Here is a 23,575-nt window from a genome sequence, read left to right on the forward strand (position 1 = left end):
TATAATCAGAGGAAGTCATAGGTACTCAACTAGCCTCACAGGCCCACAGGTATTGTGGAGACAACCATGAGGACTTCAGGTAGAGACTAGGTCTGACGAACAGGTAATAGAATAAGACACAATAGAATTTGGCTTGAAAAATTAACTGATTATCAAATCTAGACCAAACAGCTATAATCTATAAATTTTTTAGATCATGATCAACAAACCAATCATATACTACACTAGAGGCCCAATGCATGAAAATTTGTGCAAGAGTAGGCCTTCCTTCCCCCGGCTGCTGGCAGTGGCTTCCCTCCTCCGGCCACCAGCAGGCACCCGGGACCCAGGCTGCTGCTTTCTGGCGCCGGCTTCGTCCAGAAGGACATCCGGAATGACAACTGGAAGGATGTTTGGTCTAATTAGCATATTGCCCTTTTATTATTATAGCTTTGCAATATGTTATAAAATAAGCATATACACACACTACTGCCATCCTACCACAAACTAAGGTTAACTTTTAAAAATATATTAAAGTTCTAATATGTTCTTCCTATATGCCAACAGGCCATTGTAAGTATTCACAAATTTGAAGAGTTTTGAGCAAGTGCCAGATTCTGACTTACATGTTAAAAACTAGAATGTAGCCGAAACCGGTTTGGCTCAGTGGGTGGAGCGTCGGCTTGCGGACTGAGGGGTCCCGGGTTCGATTCCGGTCAAGGGCATGTACCTGGGTTGCGGGCACATCCCCAGTGGGAGATGTGCAGGAGGCAGCTGATCGATGTTTCTCTCTCATCGATGTTTCTCGCTCTCTGTCTCTCTCCCTTCCTCTCTGTAAAAAATCAATAAAATATATTAAAAAAAAAAAAAGAGTTTAAAAAAAAAAAAAAAAAAAAACTAGAATGTATGCTGGAAGCTCTGGGGAGAACAGACTAGAGAAGACTAGAGGTAGAGTCCAGAGAAGAGGCTGGTAGGAATGTGAGAGGGCTTGTGTGGCATCCATTTTGATTCATAGGTCTCAAATTGCCAAATGTTAGCAATTCGATATGGTTCAACCTACTTAATTCAGATAATACCAACATCAGAAGGATTACTTTAGGGATTGATGGAAGTGGGAGGTAAGGATAAAAGAAAAAAGGAATCAAGAAGTACAAATAGGTTTTTAGCTTGAGCAAACAGGTAGATGGTAGGCAAGGTTCTGGGGATAGGAGGAGTGCTCTTCAGATAGGATAAAAAAACTTCCTGCACCTGACAGGTGCAAAGTAAACTATACAGTTTGAGCTCTGTGCTACACCATTTCTAAATTTTACACCCACTTTCCATAGAAAAGACTAATATCCCCATTTTATAGGAGAGGAAATCAAAGTTGAGAGAGAGTTAAAGTGCTTGCCACGGCTGTCAACTAATAAAACACTCCAACTAATCAAGCTACACCGGCCTGCACAGTTCAAACCCAAGTTTAAAGGACAACATTATTTTCAATTCACATTTGAAAATTCACTTATATGGAGAGCAGAATTAAGTTGTACATGGATGTTTTACTCCACAAGTGGCTGGCCCGTAACTCTGTCAACTGAATAGAAATAATACAGTTAGAAGAGGAGAGGGACTAAGGTTTAAAAGAGTATAAAGAAAGCCAATGAGAGCTGTCAGGTTCCATTAGGCTAATATTTGAATAACTGGTATTTCCAAAGAAGAAAGGGAGAAGAGGGCAGACTGCTTATTGAATTTAAAGAAATTAGTTAATATTTAATTTTAAAAAATAATAGCTGAGAATTTCTCAAACCTAGGGAAGGACTTGGAGCTACAAGTCTACAAAGCTAGCACCATACAATCTCAAGCAAAAAAACTTCTCCAAGACACATAATGAAACTGTCAAAAATCAATGATAATGAAAAACTCCTAGAAACAGCAAGGGGGGAAAAATAACCTATGTGGGAACCCCTCAGGCCAGCAGCGGATTTCTCAGTAGAAACTCAAAAGGCAGCCCTGGCTGGTGTAGCTTAGTTAGTTGGGAGTGTAGTCCCATACACCAAAAGGTGGCAGGTTCGATTTCCAGTAAGGGCACATATCCACGTTGCAGGTTCAATCATTGGTTAGGGTATGTGCAGGAGGCAACCAACTGAAGTTTCTCTCTTTCTCTCTCTCTCTCTCTCCCCTTCTCTCCCTCCCTCCCCCCACTCTTCCTCTCTCTAAACTCCTATATCAGCGGTTCTCAACCTGTGGGTTGCAACCCCTTTGGGGGTCAACCCTTTCACAGGGGTCGCCTAAGACCATCGGAAAACACATATATAATTACATATTGTTTTTGTGATTAATCACTATGCTTTAATTATGTTCAATTTGTAACAATGAAAATACATCCTGCATATCAGATATTTACATTACGATTCATAACAGTAGCAAAATTAGTTATGAAGTAGCAACGAAAATAATTTTATGGTTGGGGGTCACCACAACATGAGGAACTGTATTAAAGGGTGGCAGCATTAGGAAGGTTGAGAACCACTGACTTATTGTATAAAGATTAAAGGAAAAGTATTAAAAATAACTATAGTTAGTAAAACTCATTAACAAATACACAGCATAAAAGAGGTAAACTGTAATACCAAAACACAAAGGGAGGAGTAAAAGGGTGGACCCTTTATTGGAGCCTTTTAAAGGAGAAGGAAGCACAGTTGCTATCAGCACAAAACAAACTATCTCTGTATTATGTAAGCTTCATGGTAACCACAAGCAAAAATCTAGAGTAGATCCATGAAACAACAACAAAAGGAAAAACAGTATATATGATGGAAAAAATCACTGATTTCAAAGATAAGCAGAAACAATGTAAATACAAACAATTAGAAAGCAATAAGATGGCAGTAAGTCCTTATATATCAACTAGAGGTCCGGTGCACAAATTCGTGCATGGGTGGGGACCCTCAGCCTGGCTGGCGATCAGGGCAAATCGGGGCCACGGGAGGTTGGCTGGCTGGGGAAAGGGGCTGCGGGAGGTTGGCCAGCGGGAGGAGGGGCCTGGGGGAGGTTGGCCAGCCAGTGGAGATTGGCTGTGATACTGGCCACCAGGGGGCAGCTCCTGCATTGAGCGTCTGCCCCCTGGTGGTCAGTGCACGTCATAACGATTGGTCAACTGGTCATTGGGTGGCTTAGGCTTTTATATATATACTAGAGGCCCGGTGCACAAAATTTGTGTGGTGGGGGTGGGGGGGACGGTGCGGTGTCCCTCAGCCTGGCCTGCACCCTCTCCAATCCAGGACCCCTCAGGGGATGTCTGACTGCCAGCAATCGGACATCCCTCTTGCAAACCGGGACCGCTGACTCCTAACCGCTCACCTGCCTGCCTGTCTGATCGCCCCTAACTACCTCTGCCTGCTGGCCTGATTGCCCCTAACTGCTCTCTCCTGTGGCCTGATTACCCCTAACCACCTCTGCCTCGGCCCCCACCACTGTGGCTTTGTCCAGAAGGACGTCCTGACGACATCCGGTCTATCTGGTCCTATTAGCATATTACCCATTTATTAGAATAGATAGACTGGAAACCCGTTGCACAAGATTTGTGCACTGGGTGGGGGGGGTCCCTCAGCCTGGCCTGCACCCTCTCGCAGTCCGGGATCCCTTGGGGGATGTCTGCCTGCCAGCTTATGCCCGATCTCCTGGGGATCAGGCCTAAGCTGGCAGTCAGACATCCCTCTCGCAGTCTGGGGCTCTTGCAGTCCGGGACCCCTCACTCCTTACCACCCGATGGCTGCACTCGCCAGCCATGAGCCCAGCCTCTGGCTGAGCTCAGCACTCTCCCTGTGGGAGCGCACTGAGCACCAGGGGGCAGCTCCTGCATTGAGTGTCTGCCCCCTGGTGGTCAGTGCACATCACAGTGATGAGCTGTTCCGCCATTCGGTCAATTTGCATATTAGACTTTTATTATATAGGATAATCAACTAATGTAAATGGATCAGAGTACCAATCAAAAGGCACAGAATTGCCCTGACCGGTTTTCTCAGTGGATAGAGTGTCAGCCTGCGGACTGAAGGGTCCCGGGTTCGATTCCAGTCAAGGGCATGTACCTTGGTTGCGGGCACATCCCCAGTAGGGGGTGTACAGGAGGCAGCTGATTGATGTTTCTCTCTCATCGATGTTTCTAACTCTCTGTCCCTCTCCCTTCCTCTCTGTAAAAATCAATAAAATATATTTTTTTTTAAAAAAGGCACAGAATAGCTAGATGGGATTTAAAAAGCCATTAAGCCCAGTTGATGTGGCTCAGTGGTTGAGCAACCACCTAAGAACCAGGAGGTCACAGTTTAATTCCTGGTCAGGGCACATGCCTGAGTTGCAGGCTTGCTCCCCAGTAGGAGGTGTGCAGGAGGTGGCCGATCAATGATTCTCTCTCATCATTGATGTTTCTATCTCTCTCTCCCTCTCCCTTCTTCTCTGAAATCAATTTTACATATATATATATATATATATATATATATATATATATATATATGTATATATATATGTAAAAGCAAAAACAGTATATTTATTTGTATATATATATATATATATATATATATATATATATATAGTCATGAAAAGCAAAACTGTTGGTAAAAGGAGATTTCAACACCCCACTTTGCAATGGATAGATCATCCAGACAGAAAATCAACATGGAAATGTTGGAACTGAACCATACTTTAGACCAGTGGTCGGCAAACTGCGGCTCGCAAGCCACATGTGGCTCTTTGGCCCCTTGAGTTTGGCTCTTCCACAAAATACCACGTGTGGGCGCATGCAGACAGTGTGGTTGAAACTTCATGGCCCATGCACAGAAGTCGGTTTTCGGCCTGGGCGAGTCTATTTTGAAGAAGCGGCATTAGAAGAAGTGGGGGGTGTCGGTCGGTTGGGCAACGGGAGATGCGGCACAGGTGGGCTGCAGGATACACAGCGCAGGGGAGGCCCACGCGATTCATGCACGAGTTGAGTGAGCCAGTCAGTCGGCAATCTCGTTGTGCAATGGTTAGTGCTTGTCACGTCTGCAAATCGCGCGTGGGTGACAAAAGTACCTACTCGAAGCATATAGAGAGGATGAATGAAAGGAGATAGACAAAAGAAGTATACAAGACGAGTGTGGATGGCAGAGTTGGAAGGGGTCAACCTCAGCGAACGTACCTCAATCAGACTGAGGACGTTTTTAGCAAAGGCCAGCTTAGGAGTACCCTAATTAACTTAATAACAGTGTACCTACCTATATAGTTTAAGTTTAAAAAATTTGGCTCTCAAAAGAAATTTCAATCGTTGTACTGTTGATATTTGGCTCTGTTGACTAATGAGTTTGCTGACCACTGCTTTAGACCAAATGAATTTAACAGACATATATAGAGCATTCCATCCAACAGCAGCACAATACACATTCTCCTCAAGTACACATGGAATATTCACCAGGATAGATCAGATGATAGGACACAAAACAAGCCTTAGCAAATTTAAAAAGATTGAGATCATTCCATCTTTTCTGACCCCAATGGTATGTAATTAGTAATCAACAATAAGAGGAAAACTGGAAAATCTACAAACATGTGGAAGAAAACAACACACTTCTGAAAAACCAATGGGTCAAAGAAGAAATCAAAAGGGAAATTTTTTTAAATCTCAGAATAAAGGAAAATGGAAACACAACATACCAAAACCTATGGGTTGCTGCAAAAGTAGCTGTGAGAGGGAAGTTTATAATAATAAATGTGTATATTAAGAAATTAGGAAGATTTTAAACAACCTAACTTTACAACCCAAGGAATAAGAATAAGGACAAATTAAACCCAGAGTTAGCAGAAGGAAATAAATAATAAAGAGCAGAATGGAAATAAATGAGACCAGAAAAACAATAAGAAGGATCAACAAAATCTAAGAGCTGGTTTTCTGAAAAGATAAAACTGACAAACCTTTAGCTAACTAAGAAGAAAAACTCAAATATATAAAATTAGAATTGAAAGAGGAGACATTACAACTGATACTACATAAACATATCGGGATCATAAGTGACTACTGTGAGCAATTATATGCGAAGATAGCTGAGAAAAAAGTGAAAACACTCCTAGAAACAAGGGACATTCCTGCCAAGACTGAATCAGGAAGACATAGAAAACCTGAACAGAACGAGTAAAGACATTGAATCAGTAATAAAAAACCTCCCAACACAGAAAACCTTAGGACCAGACAGCTTCACTGGTGAATTCTACCAAACATTTAAAGAACTAATGCCAATCCCTTTCAAAATCTTCCAAAAAAATTAAGATGAGGAACATTTCCAAACGTACTCTACAAGACCAGCATTACCCTGTAACCAAAGCCAAATAAGGACACAATAGCCCTCATGAAATTCTCAACAAAATATTAGCAAACCAAATTCAAGAACATATTAAAAATATTATAGACCATGACCAACTGAGATTTAACCTTGGGATGCAAGGATGGATCAACATATGCAAATCAATTAAGTGTAACATAGCACATTAATAGAATGAAAGATAAAGGGCACATGATCACCCTGGCCAGCATGGCTCAGGGATTGAGTGTGGACCTATGAACCAGGAGGTCATGGTTCAATTCCCGGTCAGGGCATATGCCCGGGTTGCGGGTTGCAGGCTCAATGTAGCCGATCAATAATTCTCATCATTGATGTTTCTATCTCTTTTTCCCTCTCCCTTTCTCTGTGAAATAAAAAATATATTTAAAAATTTTTAAAAAATTTAAAACCCCACAATTATCTCAATATATGCAAGGAAAAAAAGCGTTTGACAAAATATAACATAGTTTCATTAGAAGGAACCTCAACAGACTGTGTATAGAAGAAACACACCTCAATATAGTAAAGGCCATATCAAACAAACCCACACCTAATATATTCAATTATGAAAAATAAAAAGGTTTTCCAAGGACCTTGTATGCATATATGCATGGCCCATGAACACATACAATGGGACAGTGAGGGTCTGGGACAGAGAGCAGGGGCGGGCCAAAGGGGGTCAATGAGAAAAAAAGGGGACATATGTAATACTTTCAACAGTAAAGAATTATCTACACTAATAAAAGAGAAACATGCAAATTGGTGTCACTCTGCTATGCCCACCAGCCAATCAGACCGACTATGCAAATTAACCCAACAAAGATGGCGGTTAATTTGCATACACAGGCACGGAACAAAGACTGAAGCCAAGCCTCGCTGCGGCCGCAGCAGAGAAGCCTAGCCTCGAGGCTTGGCTTCTCCACTGAGGCCAGACCAAAGGCCTGGGTCCTGGGTGCTGGAGGAAAACCGGTGCCAGCAGCCAGGGGAAGGAAGGCCTATTGCGTGAATCTTCGTGCAATGGGCTTCTAGTTAAAAATAAAGTGCCTGACAAAAGAAAAAATAATGAAAAGTTTTCCTCTGAGATCAGGAACAGGATAAGGATGTCCACTCTCATCACTTTTAATTCAATACTACAGGCCCAGTGCATGAAATTCGTCCCTCAGCCTGGCTGTGCCCTTTTACAGTCTAGGAGTCCTCGGGCCTAAGCCGGCAGTCAGACATCCTTAGCACTTCCGTGGAGGCGAGAGAGGCTCCTGTCACTGCCACTGCGCTTGCCAGGCATGAGCCCAGCTCTGGCTGAGCAGCACTCCCCCTATGGGAGTGCACTGACCACTAAGGGTCAGCTTCTGCATTGAGCTTCTGCCCCCGGTGGTCAGTGTGCATCACAGCAACTGGTTGTTGCACCGCTCGGTCGATTTGCATTTTTATTATATAGGAATAGAGGCCTAGTACACGAAATTCGTGCACGGGAGAGGGGGTTTCCTCAACCCAGCCAGCACCCCCTCGCAATCTGGGACCCCTAAGGGGATGTCTGACTTTGGGATCGGGCCTAAACTGGCAGTCAGACAGCCCTCTTGCAATCCAGGACTGCTGGCTCCTAATTGCTCTGCCTGCCTGATCGCCCCTAACCACTCTGCCTGCCTGCCTGCCTGCCTGATCACCCCTAACTGCTTGCCTGCCTGCCTGATTGCCCCTAACCACCTCTGCCTCGCCCCCACCACTGCAGCTTCATCTGGAAGGATGTCCGGAATGATATCCGGAAGGTCGTTCAGCTTTCTGGTCTAATTAGCATGTTACGCTTTTATTATTATAGACTAGGAGCCCGGTGCACAAAAATTTGTGCACTCAGGGGGATCCCTCAGCCCGGCCTATGACCTCTTGCAGTCTGGGACTCCTCGGAGGATGTCCACCTGCTGGCTTAGGCCCACTCCCCGGGGGATCGGGCCTAAGCTGGCAGTCAGACATCCCTCTGGCAGCCCAGGAGCCCTCGGGGGATGTCCACTTGCCAGCGGAGAGCAGGACTAAGCTGCAGTCGGACATTCTTAGTGCTGCTGAGGAGGCAGGAGAGGCTCCCGCCACCACCGCTGTGCTGGCAGCCATCAGCCTGGTTTGTGGCTGAGCAGAGCTCCCCCTGTGGGAGCGCACTGACCACCAAGGGGCAGCTCCTGCATTGAGCATCTGCCCCCTTGTGGTCAGTGTGTGTCATAGTGACCAGTCATTCCCAGTTGTTCTGCTGTTAGGGTCAATTTGGATATTACCCTTTTATTATAAAAGATAGAGGCCTGGTGCATGGGTGGGGGCTGGCTGGTTTGGCCTGAAGGGTGTCCCGGATCAGGGTGGGGGTCTCGCTGGGGTGCCTGGTCAGCCGGGGTGAGGGGCTGATGGGTGTTTGCAGGCTGGTCACACCCCCTTCAGAGTGGGGGTCCCCACTGGGGTGCCTGGCCAGCCTGGGTGAGGGGCTGATGGCTGTTTGCAGGCTGGTGAAGCCCTTCCCCCCAGTGGGGACCCTCACCCCATGGAGGTTTGGCCAGCCTGGGTGAGGGGCTGATGGCTGTTTTCAGGCTGGCCACACCCCCTTTAGGGTGGGGGGTCCCCACTGGGGTGCCTGGCCAGTCTGGGTGAGGGGCTGAGGGCCATTTTCAGGCTGGCCAAGCCCCCCCATTGACGGAAGCTCCCAGCCTCTCCTTTTTTTCTTTTTTTCTTTTTTATTCTGGGATTTATTTACCTTTTATAACTGAAACTTTGTAGCCTTAAGAGGAGCTCAGACCTGGCCAAGGCAGGCGGGAGGGAAGCTTGGCTTCCTCCAGTGCCAGGGGCAACCCACTCCTGCTCGCTCCAACTCCGTGGCCATGGCTGGCTGAAAGCAGGTATGTGGGGTTTATTTACCTTCTATAATTAAAACTTTGTTGCTTTGAGTGGAGCTCAGGGCCGCCGCGGCAGGCGGGAAGCTTGGCTTCCTCCATCATTGGGGCAACCAAGCCTCCTGCTTGCTCCAGCTCCGTGGCTGCCAGCCGCCATCTTGGTTGGTTTAATTTGCATATAGTCGCTCTGATTGGCTGATGGGCGTGGCTTAAGGCATAGAGAAGGTACAGCCAATTTGCACGTTTGTCTTTTATTAGTGTAGATAGTATTGGAAGTCCTAAGTATAGCAATGAGGCAAGACAAAGAAAAGGCAACCACATTGGAAAGGAATAAGTAATACTGACACTAGTTGCAGATTATGTGTTCTTGTATATAGAAAATCCCAAAGATTCCATTTAAAAATAAAAATAAAAAACCTGTTGGAACTAATCAATGAATTCCAGTAAAGTTGCAGTATATAAAATCAACATACAGAAACTAGTTGCATTTCTTTCCAGTAAAAATGAAACATTTGAAAAATAATAAAACAATACCATTCACAATAGTACCAAAACCAAAAAACTACCTAGAAATAAATTTAGTCAAGGAAGTAAAAGATCTATAAGGTGAAAACTACAGACTGTGTTGAAGGAAATAAAGAGACACAAATGGAAAGTCATCTCATGTTCCTGGATCAGAACAATCAATATGGTTAAAATGGCAATACTATCCAAAGCCCTCTTTAGATTCAATGTAATCCAGATCAAAGTTCTAATAGAAAGAGAAAGAGAAAAAAAAAAAAAAAACCCTCTTAAACTTTGTATAGAACCATAAAAGATCCTGAATAGCTAAAGCCAGCCAACCAGAGAACAAAGAACCTAGCCAGAGGCATAACAATTCCTGATTTCAAACTATATTGCAAAGCTATACTATTTAAAACAGTGTGCTAGCACCATAAAGAGAGACAGACACAACAAAAACAGAGCGCCCTCTGTAGTAAAATTATCTGAGCATGTTCTTTTCTGCTGAAGTCTGCGATCAAAGGAAAATGATGCTGTTATAATTGCTTACTGCTCTCTGAAATGAAAGGGCCATAGCAGACAGGACTGAAAAGGCACCCAGTCTTCCCGCTTTGGTACCCTGGGAAACAAGGCCAGGGAAGCAGCACAGCTCCACCCCACCAGGGAGGCGGGCTCCAGCGCCTCACTCAGGAGGCCTGGCTCTCATTCTCAAGCTTCCTTTGCTCAAAGAAAGCAACTCGCGTTTGTAAATGACAGGTTTTTGGGTTTTTTTTTTACTATGTCTGTAACTTTTTCTAAGTAAATGCAGCATGTAATGGTATCTTAAAGTGTGTTCCTATGTGATGATTTTGTAAAGAGTTGTTATGAATTTTTATTTCAAAATATAAATTCTAACAAAATTTTTAAAAAAAGAGAGAGAGAGAGACGGACCAATGGAGCATAAGAGAGAGACCAGAATTAAACCCCCACAGGTATGGTCAACTAATACACAACAAAAGAGTCAAGAACATTCAACGGGAAAAGGGCAGTCTCTTCAACAAATGTTGTGAAAGCTGGATAAACATGCAGAAAAAAATGAAAGTAGACCTCTACCTTACAACACTCACAAAAATTAACTTGAAATGCATCAAAGACTTAAAACATATGACTTGGAACCATAAAACTTCTAAAGAAAACATAGGGAATAAGCTCCTTAATATTGGTCTTGGCAATGATTTCTTGGATACAACACTATAAGCACAAACAAAAGCAAAATTCAACCAATAAAAAAATCATCAAACTTAAAAGCTTCTACCCAGCAAAAGAAATAATCAACAAAATGAAGAGGCAACCTATCAAATGGGAGAATATTTTTGGAAACTACATAACCAATAAGGGGTTAATATACAAATGAAGAACTCACAGAACTCAATAGCAACCACAAAAAAACAACCCAATTAAAACATGGGCAGAGAAACTAGACATACATTTTCCCAAAGACATCCAAATGGTGAACAGGTACATAAAAAGGTCCTCAGTATCACTAAACATCAGCAAAATGCAAGTCAAAACCACAGTGAGCCCGAACCGGTTTGGCTCAGAGGATAGAGCATTGGCCTGCAGACTCAAGGGTCCCGGGTTCGATTCCAGTCAAGGGCATGTACCTTGGTTGCGGGCACATGCCCAGTAGGGACTGTGCAGGAGGCAGCTGACCGATGTTTCTCTCTCATCGATGTTTCTAATTCTCTATCCCTCTCCCTTTCTCTCTGTAAAAAACCAATAAAATATATTAAAAAAAAAAAGTGAGATATCACCCCACACCTGTTAGGATGGCTATCATCAAGAACACAAGAGATGTATGTGTTGACCAGGGTGTGGAGAAAAAGGAACTCTTATGCACTGCTGGTGGGAAAGCAAATTGATGCAGCCACAATGGAAAACAGTATGGAGGTTCCTCAAAAAATTAAAAATAGAACTACCATATGATCCAGCAATTCCATTCCTCAGCCTATATTTAAAGGAAATGAAAACAGGATATTGAAGAGATACCTGCATTCCCCATGTTCACTACAGCATTATTCACAATAGCCAAGATATGGAAACAAATTAAGTGTACATCAACAGATGAATGGAGTGGGGGCTTGCCCGGGGTGGGAATGGCTGGGGGGCGGGGGGGGGGTGGTCAACTGGGGGAAAAGGAGACATATGTAAACCTTCAGACAATAAAAAAAAAAAAAGATGAATGGAGTCCAGCCAGTGTGGCCCAGTAGTTGAGCATCGACCCGTGAACCAGGAGGTTAGGGTTCGATTCCCAGTCAGGGCGCATGCCCGTGTTGTGGGCTCAATCCCCAGTAAGAAGCCAGCAGGAAACAGCTAATCAATGATTCTCATCATTGATGTTTCTATCTCTCTCCCTCTTCTTTCCTCTCTCTGAAATCAATAAAAACATATTTTAAAAAATTAAAAGATGAATGGACAGCCTGGCTGGTGTAGCTCAGTGGTTGAGCATCAACATATGCAGCAAGAGGTCACTGGGTTCAATTCCTGGTCAGGGCACATGCCAGTGTTACCAGCTCAATCCCCAGTGGGGTCTGTGTGGGAGGCAGCCGATAGATGTTTCTTTCACTCCCTTCTTCCTCTTCCTTCCTCTCTCTCTAAAAATCAATAAAAAATTTTTTTTCAAAATATGAATGGATAAAGATGTAATACATTTACACAACAGGACATTATTCAGCCATCCTATCTAATAAAAGAGAAAAATGGTAATTAGCATACAACCGCTACCCTTCCCATTGGCTAATCAGGGCGATATGCAAATTAACTGCCAGCCAAGATGCCGGCTGGCAGCCAGGCAGCTTGAAGCAAACATGAGGCTTGCTTGCTTCAGTGACGGAGGACTCCAACGTTCCCCGCCTACCTTGCCGGCCTCTGAGCTTGCAGTCTGAAACATTGTTACAAATATAGAAGCTAAACAAAACCCCAGAAACCTGCTTTCAGCCAGCCGGGATCTCAGAGCTGGAGTTCAAACAGTGTTTCCATTATAGAACCAAAACAAACCAGATACCTGCTTTCAGCAGCGGAGGCTTTAGAGCTGGAGCCAAGCCTCAGAGGTAAAGCTGGCCCAGAATAAAAAAAAAAGAAAAAAAGGAGTGGTTGGGAGCATCAGTCACCCGCCAGCCTGAAAAGAGCCCTCAGCCCCTCACCCAGACTGGCCAGGCACCCCAGTGGGGACCCCCACCCTGAAGGGTATGTGACCAGCTGCAAACAGCCATCATCCCCTCACCCAGGCTGGCCAGGCACCCAAGCGGGACCCCCACCCTGATCCAGGACAGCCTTCAGGGCAAACCAGCCAGCCCCACCCATGCATCAGGCCTCTATCCTATATAGTAAAAGGGTAATATGCCTCCCAGCACTGGGATCAGCGGAGCCGCGAGGCCTCCCGGCACCAGGATCAGCATGACAGGGGGCAGTGCCCAAACCCCCTGATCGCCCTGTGGCTCTGTGTGTGATGGGGTGGGACCACAACCTCCCTATCCGCCCTGCTCTGTTCATGACAGGGGAAGGCGCCCCAACCCCCTGATCAGTCCTGCTCTGTGCCTGATAGGGGGGAGCTCCCCAACCCTCTGATCGCCCTGCAGCTCTGTGTGTGACAGGGTGTGGCGCCCCAACCCCCTGATCGGCCCTGCTCTTTGTGTGACAGGGTGCAGTGCCCCCCCGCCCCCACGGGCCCTGCTCTGTGTGTGACGGGGTAGAGCCATAACCTCCCCATCGGCCCTGCCCTGAGTGTGACAGGGTGCGGCGCCCCAACCCCCTGATCCGCCCTGCTCTGTGTGTGACAGGGGGCAGTGCCCCAACTCCCCTATTGGCCCTACTCTGTGAGTGACAGGGGGGAGCTCCTCAACCCTCTGATGGGCCCCTCTCTGTGCGTGACAAGGGGGAGCTCCCCAACCCCCTGATGGGCCCTGCTCTGTGCGAGACAGGGGGGAGCTCCCCAACCCCCTGATCGACCCTGCTCTGTGCGTGACAGGGTACGGAGCCCCAACCCCCCTGATGGGCCCTGCTCTGTGAGTGACAGGGGGCAGCGCCCCAACCCCCTGATTGGCCCTGCTCTGTGTGTGACGGGGTGGCACCGCAACCTCCCCATCGACCCTGCCTTGAGTGTGACAGGGGACGGTGCCCCCACCCCCTAAGTGGCCCTACCCTGAGCGTGACTGAAGGTGGAATCACAACCTCCCGATCCGCCCTGCTCTGTGCATGACGGGGCAGCGCCCCAACTTCCCAATCGGCCCTGCTCTGAGCCCGACCAGGGGCTGCACCTAGGGATTGGGCCTGCCCTCTGCCACCCGGGATCAGGCCTAAGCCAGCAGATCGTTATCTCCCGAAGGGTCCCAGACTGCAAGAGGGCACAGGCCAGGCTGAGGGACCTCCCCTTCCCCCCGAGTGCAAAAATTTTAGTGCACCAGGCCTCTAGTCTATATATATATAAAAGCCCAGCGATCGAATGGTGGAATGACCAGTCAACCAGTTGTTATGACATGCACTGACCACCAGGGGCCAGATGCTCAACGCAGGAGCTGCCTCCAGGTGGTCAGTGCGCTCCCACAGTGGGATCACCACTTGGCTGACCACAATGAGCGGTGCTCCCACAGCGGGCCAATCCCCACAGGCCACGCCCCACAAGTGCACGAATCTGTGCACCAGGCCTCTAGTGACAAATAAAGAAGAAAATCCTGCCATTTGCAAATAACATGGATGAACCTTGAGGGTACTGAGCCAAGTCAGAGAAAGACACTTATATGTGGAATCTGGAAAAAAAGCAAACTCAGCCAGCTGGTGTAGCTCAGTGAACCAGGAGGCCATGGTTCAATTCCCGGTTCGGGCACATGTCCAGGTTGCAAGCTCGATCCCCAGTGGGGAACGTGTAGGAGGCAGCCAATCAACAATTCTCATCATTGATGTTTCTATTTTTCTCCCTCTCCCTTCCTCTCTCTGAAATCAATAAAAACATTTAAAAAAAAGAGAGAGAGAGAGAGTGATTCATGCTTAGAGGCACTGGCTGGCTACTTTAAAAACAAACAAAAAAACAAGCAACCTCATAAAAACAGAATGAAAGGTGGTTACCAGGACTGGAAGGTTGGTATATAGGAGAAATGTTAGTGAAGGATACAAATTTGCAACAAATAGTAAAATAAGTCCTAGGGCTCTAATGCAAAGTATACTGAATATAGACAAAAACCGGTATTGTAAACCTCAAACTTACTAAGAGACCAGATCTTAATTATTCCAACCTCTAAAAAGAAATGATAAGTATGTGATGGTGATAAAGGTGCTAATTATTGCTACACTGGAAATCATAATATATAAATGTATCAAATCAACATGCTGTACACATTAAATTCATACAGAGAAACTCATGTGATCAAGGCTTTATGAGGAGTGACTTCAGAGGAATGGTGATATGAGTGATCCCCTTGCTTCTCCCCTTGAAACTTTAAAAAGTTTATCAACTAACTCAGCAAAGGATTCCCTGCTCGACATAGAGGCAGGCCTGAGAGACCCGGGGATTGAAGCATCTAAAGGTGGACAAGTGGGAACAAATGGGGAGGTACAAAAAGAGAAAAAGCTCAGATAGCCACGGTTGCAGCCCTGCAGCCAGGAACACATGGCCATCTCGGCCACAAGAGGGGAGGAAGCCAGTAGTAACAGGTGCTTCCTTCGGTTGGGAGGAACAGAGAGTCTCAGTGGGCACTCCAGGAGGGCAAGCAGTGCAAAAAGCAGCTGGGAGGCTGGGGCGAGGACACAGTGCAGGGATTCTGCCATGGATGTCCAGTCGGGCAGTTGGTGTTTCAGATAAAGAAATGGTGCCACAGAGCCCTGCCACCACTTAGATTCCCAAAACTCGCTTCCCATCACCCTTGATGTCTGGTTGGGAAACAAATTATCTGCAAGCCAAGAGCTACTGCAGCAGAATCCGTGATTCCCTCTGTGATTGATCCCCAGTTGGGGAGCAGGGGTGAGGAGAGAACACCATGTGAGGTCCGGGGGTCACCATTACAGTGAGGGCAAAACAAACCCCACATCCAACAGTAGCTTTTGAAGTCACCTGAAGTATTTCACAGAGGTAAAAAAAAAAATCTTGTGATTCAGTGCCACCTACTAGAAAAGAGTAGAAAGACCTCTTCAGAGAAAGCTGCTAGAGAAGGGCCAATAAAACATAGATGCCTAGACAAAGGAGACCAGCAAATACCATGAATAACCAAGGTAGCAAGGCAGCTCAGAAAGAAAAAATCTCCAGAAAGCAAACTGGAATACATAGAAATATGTGATATAAATGACAGAAAATTAAACAAGATTGCAGTCCTGAAAATACTTAACAAGATGCACAAAAATACAGACAAGCAATTTAATGCACTCAGAAAACAAATTAATGAACGAGTATTTTACAAAACAGATTGAAACATTAAAAAAGAACCAACCAGAAGTCCTGGAAATGAAGCATTCAATTAAGGAGAATAGGAGTAAACTACAGATCACAGGAAACAGAGCCAACCAGATGGAAAAAAGAATTAGTGATACCGAAGATAGGAATCACAGAGGGAAAAAGAGAGAGACTTGAGCATAAAAAAATAAATAAATAAAAAAGGAAGAATGCTAGAAGAACTATCTGACTCCATCAGAAAAAGCAATATAAAATATGACGCAAAAATAAATAAATAAAAATAATAGTCATACCAGAGGAAGAGGAGAGGGAAAAGGAAACTGAGAAATTATTCACACAAATAATGGATGAGAACTTTCCAAACCTACGAAAACAACTAGATCCTTGAATCCAAGAAGCAACAAAACATCTAATTAACTCAACCCAAAAAGGCACATTTTATTAAAACTGTCAAAAATTAATGGCAAAGAAAAAATTCTCAAGCACCCAGGGAAAAGAAGTAAGTGACCTACAAAGGAAAACCAATCCAATTGTTTTTGTACTTCCCAGAAGAAATTCTCTAAGTGAAAAGAAAGAAGAACCAAATATTCAAACGACTGAGAGAAATGACCAGCAAGAATAATATATCCAGCAAAGTTATCCTTTAAATATGAAGAAGAAATAAAGGCTTTTCCACACATACAGAAGCTGAGGAAATTTATCACCAGAAAACCTCCATTGCAAGAAATACTCAAGAACAGCGGTTCTCAACCTGTGGGTCGTGACCTCTTTGGCAGTCGAATGACCCTTTCACAGAGGTCACCTAAGACCATCCTGACAGAACCTAGACACAGAACCTACACAGAACCTAGAGACAGAAGAACTTCGCTGGAGAGAACATGGCAAAAGATCCTGGACAGAAACTGGCCACAGAACCTAGAGACAGAACCTAGCGAGAGAACCTGGCTGAAGAACCTAGAGGCAGAACCTGGCTACAGAACCTGGATAGAACATGGCAAGAGAACCTGACTAGAACCTGGTGACTGAACCTGGCTGGAGAACCTGGACAGAACCTGGCTGGAGAACCTAGCGAGGGAACATGGCTACAGAACCTGGCTACAGAACCTGGCAATAGAACCAGGCAAGAGAACCTCTCTATGCTGATCAACAGAACCTGGCTGGAGAACCCAACTATACTGATCAACTGAAAAAAAAAAAAAAAAAAGACCATCCTGCATATCAGATATTTACATTATGATTCATAACAGTAGATTACAGTTATGAAGTAGCAACAAAAATAATTTTATGGTTGGGTCACAACATGAGGAACTGTATTTAAAAGGCCAGAAGGTTGAGAACCACTGCTCAAGAGGGATTATTCTACCTGAAACAAAGAGCATAAGAGCACAACACTATGAGTAAGATCACAAAAAATCTTACAGCATAAACAGGAATAATTTGTAACAACAAAAACATAAAAGGAGGGTAAAGGTGGGTAAAAGTCTGAACAGGCTGAAGATGGAGATCAAATGCACTCAAAAGAAAAAAATACTGTATATATACAACTTCCTTTTTCATAAAACTTATGGGAAATACACATAAAAAAAAAAAACATTAAGCCATAACTCAAAAAATAAAAATAAAAAAGAGGGAACAGAGGAAGAAATATGGAATACCACCAAACAAAAACTATAAACAAACACAAAGGAAAAGAACCAACATAGGCACAGAGCTACCAGAAAATAAAGGATAAAATGGCGGTAGGAAATCCTCAGAAATCAATAATTACCATAAATGTAAATAGACTGAATTCACCAATAAAGAGGCACAGAGTAGCAAATTGGATCAAAAAACAAAACCCAACCACATGCTGCCTTCAAGAGACACATCTATGCTGCAAAGACAAAGGTAGATTCAAAGAGACATGGTAGAAAAATTATTCTCCAAGCAAATAACATCCACAGGTGTAGCCATACACCTATCTGACAAAATAGATTTCAAGATAACAAAGATAAACAAGAGTAAAAGATGGACATTTTATAATAATAAATGGCACACTAAATCAAGAAGATATAACACTTCTTAATATATAGGCACCAAATCACCGAAATGTGTAAAGCAACTACTCACAGAACTAAAGGAAGAAACAAATCAAAACACAATCATAGTGGGGACATTAATACTCCATTGACAGTTCTAGATAGATCACCCAAACAAAAAATCAATAAAGAAATACTGGGAGAGGAACAAAGAAAGAGGTATAGGTGAACATTGGTACTCGCCTCTCCCACAACAACATCAAAATTACAACTAACATACAGAACCATCATTCAGAACTGCCTGAAATCTGGCTGGATGGAAGTCCTACAGCTAGAGAAGAAAGGAAGTACATCGAGACTGGCAGGAGTGGAGTTGTGGAACAGGCTGGTCCAACACCCATATGTGGCATTTTTTAATCAGGAGGGATATCTCCATTGTGGAGGCCTCTCATGAGGAGCAAGGGATCCCAGCCCCACACCAGACCTCCAGCCCAAGATTCCAGAGCTGGGAAGAGAAGTCCCCATAACTTCGGGATGTAAAAACCAGCAGGGACTGTGGCTGAGTGACACAGAGGCTGTTGGAGTCCCAGCAGTTCCTCTTAAAGGGCCAGTGCACAGACTTACTCGGACTCGATCCCTCTGAGCTCCAGCGCTGGAGCAGCAGCAAGGGGGAAATCCAGGAACACACAAGGAAGAACTGGATTGTCTGGCACAGGAGTAAAAAATCGGGGGCATCTTTCTCCCAGACAGGGGTGCTTATGAGGGTCATTGTTCCTATGTTGAGACCCCCTCCCATTGCAGAGCTGATGGCAGCCATGTCTAAGTTTCCATCAGATTGGCTCACACTGTTTGTCCCGCCCTGATTGGTCTCAGGTGATTCCCTGAGACCCCGCCCTATTCAATTTGCAGCCCCACCCAAGCTGTTTGCAGCATCTTTTCCATATGAATGGCCTGTTCTGGCTCAGGCTTCAGATGTTCCTAAAATCTCCCAAATAAGCAGCAACTGGTGTCAGCATGCCCCATACCTATCAATAATAGGTCCAATCAACAATAAAGATTTTTTAAAATAAATAAATAAATAAATAAATAAATAAATAAATAAATAAATCGCCCAAGACCCGGGACTAGCACCACCCTGCCTTGCTTCACTGTTGGACCTTGACTGGGCACTTCCAAACCTAATACAAGTAGTAGCCACCTACAGATGGCCCCAGACAGTGCTTGACTTTGCACCTCCCAGTAGGTCCCAGGCCAGTGCACCCAGTGGACAACTTTAGACCATACCATATTACAACTTTACACATCCACAAACAACACACTCAAGGGGCAGACTCAAAGCCCCACTTGAAGCAAGTCCTGCTCCACTGAAGTGTCTCCTACACAGCAGCTCTTTCACTGTAGTTGCAACTGGTCCTCACAGCCAATTGGCCTAGAGGTCAATTCCTTCAGTGACACAACAGCAAGTCTCAACTACATGACTGTGTACACAGCCCACACAGGTGCACCCCTAGAGTGCCCAGCTCAGGTGACTGGGATGCTGAGCCACTGGGCCCTACAGGACACCTACTACAGAAGGCCACTCTAACAATTCCAAGAGACATTGCAGCTCTACCTAACAAATAGAAACAAACACAGGGAAGCAGCCAAAATGCAGAGACAAAGAAACGTCACAAATGAAAGAACAGAAGAAATCTCCAGAAAGAAAACTAAATAAAATGGAAGCAAGCAAACTATTACATACAGAGTTCAAAACAATGGTTATAAGGTTGCTCAAGGATCTTGAGAGCTTCAAGGATCTTAGTGAGACTTTCAAGGATCTTAGTGAGAATTTCAAAAACCTTAGTGAGAACAAAGACATGAAAAAGGACCAGTCATAAATTAAGCATACACTAACTAAAATAAAGAATAATTTACAGGGCCCTCGCTGTAAATTTTTGCTCAGTAGGTAGAGCGTCAGCCCATGGACTAAATGGTCCCAGGTTTGATTCTAGCCAAGGGCACGTAGCTTGGTTGCCGACTCCTTCCTGGCCCTGGTTGGAGCACATGTGGGAGGCAACCAATCAATGTGTCTCTCTCATATGGATATTTCTCTCTGTCTCTCCCCCTCCCTTCCACTCTCTCTAAAAATCAATGGAAAAATATCCTTGGGTGAGGTTTAACCAAAAAATAAAAAAAAATTTTAAAAGAGTAATTTACAGGGATTCAATAATAAGAGTAATCCGAGAATCAAATCAATAATTTTGAACATAAGGAAGCAAAAAACACCCAATCATAAGAGCAAAAAGAAAAAAGAATCAGAAAATATGAAGATAGTGTAAAGAACGTCTGGGACAACTTCAAGTGTACCAATATTTGCATTATGGGGGTGCCAGAAGGAGAAGAGAAAAAGCAAGATATTGAAAACCTATTTGAAGAAATAATGACAGAAAACTTCCCCTACCTGGTGAAAGAAATAGACTTACAAGTCCAGGAAGCTCAGAGTCCCAAAGAAAAGGAACCCAAAGAGGCCCACACCAAGACATAATTAAAATGACAGGGTTAAAGACAAAGAGAATCTTAAAAGCTGTAAGAGAAAAGCAATTAGTTACCTACAAGGGAGTACCCATATGACTGTCAGCTGATTTCTCAACAGAATCTTTGCAGGCCTGAAGGGAGTAGCAAGAAATATTCAAAGTGATGAATAGCAAGGACCTACAACCAAGATTACTCTACCCAGCAAAGCTATCATTTGAATTGAAGGTCAGATAAAGAGCTTCAGAAACAAGGAAAAGTTAAAGGAGTTCATCACCACCAAACCAGTAATACGTGAAATGTTGAAGGGTATTCTTTAAGAAGAGGAAGAGGAGGATAAGGAAGAGGAGGAGGAGGAGGAGTGGGAAGAAGAAGAAGAAAGATATAAACAAAATGGCAATACTTATCTATCAACTACTGAATCTAAAAATCAAAATAAATGAACAAGGAATCTAATGAATAAAATAAACTGATAAATAAAACAGAACCAGAGGCATGGAAACATGAAACAGACTGACGAATCGCAGAGGGAAGGGAGGAATGGGAAGAGATTAACCAAAGAACTTATATGCATATATGCATTACCTATGGACACAGACAACAGGGGGGTGAAGGCCTAGGGCAGGAGCAGAACCTGGTGGAGGGGGACAATGGGGGAGGGGGAGGGCGGGAGAAGGACATCCTTAACACTCTCAAGAATGAGTATTTTAAAATTTTTTAAAAGAAATATTGGCATTAAATGACACACTAAACCAAATGGAGAAAATTGACATTTACAGAGCCTTTCATCCAAGAACATCAAATTATACATTCTTTTCCAGTACACAAGGAACATTCTCAAAGAGAGACCATATGTTGAGTCACACAAGTAGCCTCAACAAATTCAAGACTGAAATTATATCAAGCATATTCTCTGACCATGATGCCTTAAAAATTAGAAATCAACTGCAAAAAGGAAGTAAAGAAACCCACAAATATGTGGAGATTAAACAATATACTACTAAAAATTGACTGGATCAAAGAAGAAATAAAGGTAAGTCAAAAGATGTAGAGAGACAAATGAGAATGACAGTACAACATATCAAAACTTCTGGGATACAGTGAAAGCAGTAGTCATTATAGGCCTGTCTCAAGAAACAAGAGAAATCCCAAGTGAACAACCTAACTTCCAATTCTCTCTCTAAAAATCAATGGAGGGGACAAATCCTCAGGTGAGTATTAACAACAACAACAAAAACCTCCCCAAAAATAAAAGTTCAGGACTAGATGGTTTCACCAATGCATTCTACCAAACATTCAAAGAGATTTAAAACTTATCCTTCTCAAACTCTTCCAAAACACTGAAGAAGAGGCAATACTTCCTAACACATCTCATTAGTATATTTTTATTTTTTAAATTGATTTTGAGAGAGAGAGGGAGAGGGATAGAGAGGCATCGATGTGAGAGTGAAACATCGATCTGCTGCCTCCTGCATGCCACGCCTTCCACTGGGGATCAAACCTGCACCCTGGGCATGTGCCCAGACAGGGAATCAAACTGGCAACCTTTTGGTGCATGGGACGATACCCAACCAATTGAGCCACACTGTCTAGAGTCCTAAAACATTTAATGAGGCCAACATAAGCCTGAAACCCAAACCTGGCAAGGATAATACACACAAAAAGAAAACAATGGACCACTATCTCTGATGAATACAGATGCAAAAATCCTAAACAAAATACTACCAAATTGAATACAACTATGCATCAAAAAAAAAATAATACATCACAATCAAGAGGGGGTTTATTCCAGGGGCACAAGGATGGTTCATCATACACAAATCAATCAATATAATACACCACATTAACAAAAGAAAAGATAAAAATCATGTGATCTTATCAATAGATGCAGAAAATGCATTTGATAAGATACAAAATCCATTTATGACTAAAACATTCAATAAAATAGGAATAGTAGGAAAGTACCTCAACATAGTAAAGGCTATATATGATAAACCCTCAGCCAATATTATACTCAATGGCAGAAAACTGAAAGCTTTTCCTCTAAAATCAGGAACAAGACAAGGATGCCCACTCTTACCACTCTTACTCAACATAGTTCCTAGCCAGAGCAATAAGGCAAGAGAAAGAAATAAAGGCATCCAATTTGGGAACGCAGAAGTGAAAATGTCACTTTTTGCAGATGTCATGATTCTGTACACAGAAAACCCTAAAGACTCTACAAAAAAAAACACAAAAAACTATTAGAAACAATAAACAAATACAGTAAGTTGAAGGATACTAAATAAACGTAAAAAATGCCAATGCTGACTTGGCTGGTATTTCCCAGTGGTTAGAGTGTCATCTGGCACACCAAAGGGTCTTTGGTTTGCTTTCTGATCAACGGCACATACCTGGGTTGCAGGTTCGATTCCTAGGTCCAGTTAGGGTGTGTATGGGAAACAACCAATCAATGTGTCTCTCTCACATCAATGTTTCTCTCTCTCTCTCTTCCACTCTCTAAAAATCAATGGAAAAAATAACTTCAGGTGAGGAAAAATATAAAATCCAATGCCTTCCTATATACTAACAACAAAATCTTAGAAAAAGAAATGGAAAAAAAATTCCCTTTGCAATTGCAACCAAAAGAATAAATTACCTAGGAATAAACTTAACAAAGGACATGAAAGACCTATATACTAAAAACTACAAAGAATTATTAAAGAAGATTGAAAAATACAACAAAATGGAAAAATATCCCATGTTCATGGATTGGAAGAATCAACATAGTTAAAATGTCTATACTACCCAAAGCAATATACAAATTTAATGCAATCCCCATCAAAATCTCATTGGTTGTTCCATGCACTGATGTCATTTTTTAAAGGAATAGAACAAACTCATCAAATTTGTATGGATTCACAAAAGATCCTGAATAGCCAAAGCAATCCTGAGACAAAAGAATGAAGCCAGAAGTATCAC

The 23,575-nt window shown here is 43.6% G+C and overlaps 1 protein-coding gene across 4 annotated transcripts in view; it reads right to left on the reverse strand.

Moving 5' to 3' along the window:
- Positions 1 to 23,575, reverse strand: part of CENPJ (centromere protein J) — a 95,077-nt gene that overhangs the window by 5,303 nt on the left and 66,199 nt on the right. The window contains exon 12 of one of the 4 annotated variants that reach the window (XM_036299722.1): positions 23,002 to 23,113. The exons of the other annotated variants lie outside the window; for them this stretch is intronic. Coding sequence (XP_036155615.1) covers positions 23,064 to 23,113 — 50 coding nt within the window. The 3' untranslated portion in view covers positions 23,002 to 23,063. Of the gene's footprint in view, positions 1 to 23,001; positions 23,114 to 23,575 lie in introns of those variants that run through there. 4 annotated transcript variants of the gene reach the window in all.

Source organism: Myotis myotis, unplaced genomic scaffold, assembly GCF_014108235.1.
Source record: "Myotis myotis isolate mMyoMyo1 unplaced genomic scaffold, mMyoMyo1.p scaffold_m19_p_3, whole genome shotgun sequence".
NCBI classification, from domain to species: Eukaryota; Metazoa; Chordata; class Mammalia; order Chiroptera; family Vespertilionidae; genus Myotis; species Myotis myotis.